We start from the raw sequence: 7455 nt of genomic DNA, 5'->3' as shown, positions 1-7455 counted from the left end.
TATAGCTCCCAAATTACCTGTTAAAAATGTACACTTTGTATATCCTCAAAATTGGTTTAGATTTAAACGTGAATACTGAAGATGAAATAGTAAGACTCAACGAGGAACGCATACAGTAAGACAAATTAAACCAAGCTTTCCAAGCTACAGTAAAATTGCACTAGATCTAAATTAATCTTATTCTATATTTAAGGCCCTCTCTTCCTGTCCTTCTAGGACTATTTAGCCTGCTTCCTTGCCAAAAAAAGATTTATTTTCAATTACTCCTCTTTATTGTTTTTGTTTCTTTGCTCACATCACAAAGAATGTTTTCTGATTCAGAAATTGACATGAAAAGGAGGTACAAGAGCTAGTTCAAGTATACCCTCTCCAGAAAATTCTATCATATCTACAGGTGTTCGGTTCATATGGCTTAAAGGTGAAATCCTCCGTTACATGATCATTTCGAATGATCTTTTCACATGTATGAACACATCGCTAAAATTTTGTCTAACACAGTATTCGCTTACTTAAACAAGGAACAACCTTCTTTCTTCATATAAGCCTGAAAGAGGCCCCAAACTACAATTTTTCCCCCTCCATTTTCAAAACACACTAGGCTTGCAGTAATTTAATGGTTGTATTTACCAATGTGCACGTCTCCATTCTAGTCTTTAGTTTTTCCAAGACAGAAAGCAGAGAAACAGAGAAAGTCTTCCCAACGATTGCAGGGCTGGAGAATATAAAATAGCTACGCAAAGCACTGCAGCAGGATAGCAGAAAGAGGTGGCCTACAGATGACAAAGGTGATGGAGACAAATGGACATTCACCAAAGCGCAGCGTAGACAGGGAAGGGTGAAAATGGCTGTGGAATGAGCAGGATGAGAAAACTGGTGCTCGGAGTGATGACAGAAGTGAATGAGGTTGTAGCTTGAAAGGCATAAAGTAACTGACTTGATGACCTCTGATGCTGAAGATACAAAAGGCCTCCAAAGCTTCATCGGGATTCAAGGGTCTGCATGACGAACATCGGCCAAAAGGGCAGAAAACGGCTGTACTTTGTCCAAGGGCCTCCTTTTTTTTTTTTTTTAGGGGAAAGCTGCTGGGCCTCCGTGGACTTTGTGGCGGCCTGGACCTTCGGGCGCCGTCGTCTGCCCAAGGGTGCGTCTCCTCACCTGTAAAGTAAGAAAAAGAACTCCTACCTAACTTACTGAGGGTGTTCTAAGCCCATTCTAAATGAGAGGGGCAGTCTAATACTAAATGCCTGTGGCAGCTGGATGCAGGTAAAACGAATGAACCCTTCCTCAGGCAGAATCACTCCAACCCCGGGCTGGAAAGGACGGGTCAGCAGGGGCTCTCTTCCTGCAGTATTGGGCCATACTGGGGAGAGAAGCAGAAGAGACCTAGAACGCGGAAAAAGAGGGGAGAATGGGTGCTTTCCTGCTCGGGGGTGAGGCGGAAGCCTCAGGAACCAGGCCGCGAATTTTGGAGGGAGCCGGAAGGGTCGCGAAAAACTCCACTCGGTGACGCTCAGCTCAAGACTGCAGATGCCTACGCAGCCCCGGGCGTCATAGCAACCGCGTACGCCACGGACGCAAAGGCGTCCTTCCGGCGGGAACCATAGATACGACGCACGCCATTGGCGCCAGGAACTGTTCTTCCTGTGGAGACCATTGTTACGGCGCACACCATTGGCCTACGGGTCGTGGGGCGGAGTTTTTCCGGCAGTATCGATAGTACGGCTCTCTCCATTGGCTCTGCAAGTTACAGTAACCATGGCAACGATACGGCGAGTGTTTGCAACCTAGAGCATACATTTTGTCATAGGGCGTTCTAGTTCTCAAATAGCTACCGCCAGGTATTACCTGGAGCCCTGGCCTACTAACCTTTGATATACTTTTCTGGAAGTTGCTTCATTCTTGAAAGGGCGGGAGTGCTAAGTCAGGAGTTCTGAATTTTAAGCCTAGATCTGTCACTAACCACCTGGGGAACCTAAGATAAATCACAATACTTTTGGACCCAGCTTATTATTGTGAAAATAAGAAATTGGACTTGACCAGAATTATCCCTAAGGCTGAAGCCCTTTAGAAGTCCTAAGTACTGAAAATTCGGTTTAGGTGAACTGTTATCTCCCACCTATGTAATGCAAAATAAAAACTTCTAAATGACAGTTTAACATAGGCTCAATTTATATAATCGCTTTGCATGCTCTTACTGCAAGACTCTAGTTATCAAAGCTCAATCTTACTCACGTTTGGGGGGCCCTTGTTTTGCTGGTATCCCAAACACTACTTACATTTCTTGCTCTTACTCTAGTTCCCCAAGAGGATCCTTTCCAAACCCTTGCTAGTTCTACATACATTACCTGGATGGACTTTACCCCTTACTTTCTAGAAGTGCTTCAACTTCTGCCTCTGGCACTAGAGCTCTTGCAAGTGTTTTTTCTCTGATCTTAAATGCTCACCACCACCTGCCCACTTAACTCATGTTTTTAAGTTTAAGCATCACCTCCTCAGGGAAATATTCCTTGATCCTCCAATCTATATCAGGTTACTTCTCATTTGCTCTCATTGACTCATGTTCCTTTATTTCTTTACACATTCCCATTTGCTATTACACACACACACACACACACTCTCTCTCTCTCTCTCTCCTGGAATTTTTACTTGTGTAAATACTGTTTTTAATTGAACAGAAACTAAATAGAAACAATAAACTAAACTTAAGTGGAAAACACTTCAAGTAACTCCATGTAGAGCAGTGGTTGTTGTTTTTTAAGCAATTATCAAAACAGGATATGAAATGGTTCCCAAGGTAAGTAAAAACAAACGTTAAGGTCTCTTCTAGTTTTAACCTCATTTATCCCCATTGTTCACTCAAAGATAATTACAGTAATCATCCACATGAAACTATGGATGCAGGGAAGAAAATCAGTCTTTTACTTCCTGCCCTTTCAGTATTGCAGCCACTGCCAACTGAGCCTGAACCTTTTGAGGTTTTGCCAATTGGTCCTGAAGTTCATTTAAAACTATTGTTCAAAGGGACTGCTGCAGTTATTTTCCTCTGCTCAAGGTCACACTTCCAGATTTAGTGAAGTATTTCACCATATCTTAGCACTTATGTTCCAATCTTCTCAACTAAAATTTATTGTACTACTATTATCAGTCAGACACATCAGGCTGCCCTTTCCAACTCACTCCATGAAATATCATGAATTGTATTTTAAATCAAATATTTATGTGAAGCACAGTACCTGCTTTTACCTAGTTATTAATGGTAGTTTTTCAAATTGTACTCTGGACTATCCTATAGATCATTTAGGGGATTTTTCTGCACTATACTTCTTCTGCAATCCCGACCCAAAACCCAGGACAGTAAGAGGAGCTTTAAAAGTTTTTCAAGGATTCTCAAGGATTCAAGGACTAAGCAGGGCACTGGCATAACAGTGCCTTGCTCAGTGAGAAAAACTAAAGTTACAACCATTTACTGAGTGCGAGTTAAGTGCCAGGCACCAGACTAATGCTTTGTCTTCACTGTTTTACTTAATCCTCACAATTATGAGGCATTACTTTTCAGAGATTATCCCCATCTTTCAGAACAGGAAACTGAGATTAAGTCACGTGCCTAAATTTATAAAGCTAATAGGTGGCATAGCTGGCTAAGTTGACTCCAAAGCCCACGCTGTAATGCCTCCCTCAGGACAGACAAAGGTGACCAATCAGCCTCTGCCTAGTCCCAGGTAGCCATGTTAAGTTTACCTGAAGAGCAGTTCTAAAATATTTGAGAGGTAAATTGTTATTAACATATGGAGTGAATCTAGGACAAGAAGCAAAAAGTAAATGTTGTGGGAAGCTCACCATTCTACAGGCAATCTGTCTTTAGGTAGGTGTCCTTCTTTCCTACTCTATCCTTGATTTAAAAAAAAAAAAAAAAAATCCTTTCCATTATGTCAGCTTTGGGAACACACTTTATTGCACTTAATTTTTTTAAACATCCATTTCCCAAACAAGACATGTTCATTCATCTTTTTAATCCTCACAGCTCGGCACAGGGCCTGGCACATAGTAGGTACTCAACAATATTTGATCTTCAAAGCATGACCACTCATGCATCCATAATCCTCTTTTTATAACATGAAGAAGGCTGATGTATATTTTGAGGAATATATAATTCCCAATAAGCTCTTTTTTTTAAAGGTAAGAAACAGCTCTAGTGTTCAACTGCAAAATTGAGATGACATTCAGGTGAGTGTGTCAGAGGGTTCAGTCATTAAAATACCAAACCGTATCTGCCTGCACACCACTGCTTTTTCCCTTACCTTCATTTTCTTTGTTCTTATGTAAGCAAAGGATTTATTCTAGTTCTCAACATAAGAGTTCTGGTCCATTGAACAATTTTTGATCCTATAAGGGCTTCTCGCTTCAGTTTTTGTCACATATAAAAGCTGTGTGTCGAGACTGAAGATCATCTACTATCTTCTCTTCTATCTCTATGCCTTTTTCTACTTCTTCTTCTGATAGAAATAATTTGGTTTCTGAATCTTCAGTTACGATAACCACAAAGGAATGTCGTGATTCAAGGATATTAGCCACCACCACTTGGTGTTGATAAGCTTCCAAAGCGTTCCGGGCACGATTAATTACAATGGAGGGGTCGGTCTCCAATTTAAAAGAAATTACAAATGCCTTGGGAGCCCAATCTTTAACCAAAGGAGAAAGCATTTTTGGCACCATCTTCATTGTTATCTGCATCGGAAAAAGAAAAGCTTAATAAGCAAACAGTGGTCACTGTTTTAAGTTGTCACTTATTAAGTGGTCACTTAATAAGCAAACCAGGGTGATCTCAAGGGAAACTACAGAATCAGGACTCAGATTTTGCCTATGTAAATTTAAGTGGGATTTCTCACTGTAAAGTTTTTGAAAGCATATTAAATGCTTAGTTTGAAAGCCTTGGCTCCATAGGGTTCATAATGATGTCTAAATACAAGGCTCCATACATATTCTGGGGCAAACCATGTCTTCTGAATCAGCCCTGCTCTGCCACTCTCATCACCATTAATAGAACTCTAAAGAACAGTATTACATTTTCTCAAACATTCCCCGTTATTTTTTAAATCAAACTCTCAAATAATCTGTTCATGTAAATGTTATTTCTGCAGAAGCCCAAATAAAGTTGTTTTTAAACCTCTCAGCCTAAAATATTTCTTGCATTGGTAGTATGGCTATTGAATTCCACTTAAAAATTGTCACTTGTAACACAACTAAAAACTGAGGAAACTGATTTTCTTTATTTTCACTTGATCAAAACTCTTATTACCTAGTTTCCAATCCCTCCTAAGGTGAATGTTGAGTCTTAAAATAGAAGTAAAAATATGGTATAAAGATCCCAGAGTTTAAAAAGTGTGAAATCGCTACGGTAGTCATCAGGATTTCCCCTTAAAAAAGCCGTTAGCAAGTGTGACAGAGATCATATACCAGTTCCTCACTTTATTTTACTGCTTAGCATTTATCACTGTCAAACTTGTGTATTTTGACTAATTTACTGTCTCTCCTGCAGAGTGTAAGCAACACAAGGGCAGGGTATGTTTCTTCTCACTGCTTTCATCTCCAGGACCTATAATAATGCCTGGCATATAGCAGGTACTCAATAAATATTTGTTGAAGAAATGAACTATTATTCTACAGTCGGCAAGTACCCCACAGGTAAAGTTCCTCCTATTTAAATTCTACTTCCATCACTCAATAAACGACTAAGAACTCCCTCAGGTTCTAAGAAACCAGATCATCTCAACATCTCAACCACACCACTACCCTCCCCATACCTCCTTCTTAAACTACAATAACCCCCAACCCTCCACTCTCTCCTTCTCCCCACTTCACCTTTCACACTGATGCCAGAATGTTCTTCTCAAACAAAAACTTTATCGCATTCTCCTACTAATGTGTCCCCAGCTCCACAGAATAAAGTACAAGCTCCTTAAGAATACAAAGTCTTCTACAAATCAAGCCGTCTCTCTAGTCTGCTCTCCTGCTTTACCAAAGCACTTCCATTCACAGCACACTGTGTGTGTACCACACCTGGAATGACCTTCCCTACTTTTTCTGGTATACCCTCCACTCTTTTAAAACACAGTTGAAGTCATCTCCTCCAGGAAGCCTTCCTCAACTCCCCCAAGATTCACTTGTCCCATGATCTGACTGCAGTTTGTACATACCTCCACTAGAGCATTTATCACTTGTATTGTAATTATGTCTGTGTCCAGCTCCCTCACTAGACTGTGAAGTCCTTGAGGGAGGGCGGTGTCTTATTCATCTCTATATCCCCTGTGCCTACAGCATACAGAATGCATAAAGGCCATCTCCAGATCAAGAGGAAATTAACCCAAGATTGGTTATAGGGGATCAGATCTCTGGAGGAGAAGCGCCCATCACCTGCAGTGGGCCCCCAGATGACTGGATCTTGTGTTCGGGCATTTCAGATACAGGAACATAGAAATCTGACACGGCCGCAGCCAGGTAAAACATCGCAGAAGGGCCTGCAAAGAGAAGCACAGGTGTAACAAATCAGGGAAGCGTGAGGGATCAGCTCCTTTTCAGCTTGGATTCCCCGTCTGTGAGAGCCGTGGGTAAGCAAGAGGTAAGGGGATAAGTAGCTGAGAGAAAGTCTCTGCCTCCAGACAACCGATAGACTCCCAGGGCACGCACCTAGCGGACTGAGCGCCTGGGCCGCAGCCTGCAGCAGATGCAAATAGTCCGCCAAAGTGGTGAACTCTACAGCCAGGAAAGTGCCGGCAGCCGCTGCCTCCTGGTAGCTCCGCAAAGCCGCAGCGAAGCCCGGGAGTGCGTTCTCCTCGGCCTCCAAGCTCAGCAAGCCCGCACGGGCTGGGCCTAAGGGCCTCAGAGCCGACAGCCAGGTCTGGGGCGGGAAGCGGTGGGCATAGGGGAAGGAGGAACGAGCGCGGTACAAGAACAAAACGCCGTAGCCCGCGGCTAGGAACGCCTCGGCCGAGGTTGCACCACGCCGCCCGCTGCTGAAGTTGTCCAGGAAACGCACTGGCCGCGCTTCCAGCGGTACCTTAGTGCCGCCAGACGTGACCAACACTACCCGCCGGCCCTGGGCGCCCAGTCTGGCTGCGAAGCGAGCCATAACCTCGGCCCAACGCGCAGCACCGGCAGGCGGGGGGAATTCGGCCACCAGATCCATCTCTGCGGTCAGTGCCCGAGCCTCCCCGGACCCTATGCACGCCCCCACGGCCGTCGGCGCCACGCCCCTGTCCCCGTGCCGGGTCCACGCGCAGCCGCAGTAGTGAGTGGGCGGTCCACTTCCCTGCATGTGACCCTAGGTCCCGATCTCACCAAATCTGGAAATGCGTGGTTGCTCTGCCCCAAAGCACAGCGAAAGTGACTCTGCGCTGGGGAGAGGTCTCGGCTGGGTGGGCATTTGGAAGGGTCATATTCCTTCACATTCGTTTCTAG

At 43.8% G+C, this 7455-nt stretch overlaps 1 protein-coding gene across 2 annotated transcripts; it reads right to left on the bottom strand.

Moving 5' to 3' along the window:
• Nucleotides 1-3995: 3995 nt before the first annotated feature.
• PPCS (phosphopantothenoylcysteine synthetase) lies at nucleotides 3996-7238 on the bottom strand. 2 transcript variants are annotated; one of them, XM_063106146.1, is made up of 3 exons: nucleotides 7055-7130; nucleotides 6412-6515; nucleotides 3996-4725 (listed from the first exon to the last, which is right to left on the bottom strand). In XM_063106146.1, the coding sequence occupies exons 2-3, from the start codon at nucleotides 6502-6504 to the stop codon at nucleotides 4402-4404; spliced, it is 417 nt and encodes a 138-aa protein (XP_062962216.1). In that variant the 5' UTR covers nucleotides 6505-6515; nucleotides 7055-7130; the 3' UTR covers nucleotides 3996-4401. The 2 variants fall into 2 exon arrangements, with proteins under 2 accessions (XP_062962216.1, XP_062962215.1); XM_063106145.1 differs by lacking the exon at nucleotides 3996-4725 and having other exon boundaries at nucleotides 6382-6515; nucleotides 6685-7238.
• Between the last annotated feature and the right edge of the window lie 217 nt (nucleotides 7239-7455).

This window comes from Cynocephalus volans, chromosome 8, assembly GCF_027409185.1.
Source record: "Cynocephalus volans isolate mCynVol1 chromosome 8, mCynVol1.pri, whole genome shotgun sequence".
Lineage (NCBI taxonomy): Eukaryota > Metazoa > Chordata > Mammalia > Dermoptera > Cynocephalidae > Cynocephalus > Cynocephalus volans.
Note: the sequence above shows the minus strand (reverse complement) of the source record. Positions and strands in the feature narration are given on the sequence as shown.

What these genes read in the sequence shown, in the direction of transcription:
- PPCS (XM_063106145.1), bottom strand. Translation starts at nt 7,183, where the DNA reads ATGGATCTGGTGGCCGAATTCCCCCCGCCTGCCGGTGCTGCGCGTTGG. An exon ending in CCAGGCGCTCAGTCCGCTAG is followed by an intron (nt 6,516 to 6,684) that starts GTGCGTGCCCTG and finishes TTCTCTTTGCAG; the next exon opens with GCCCTTCTGCGATGTTTTAC.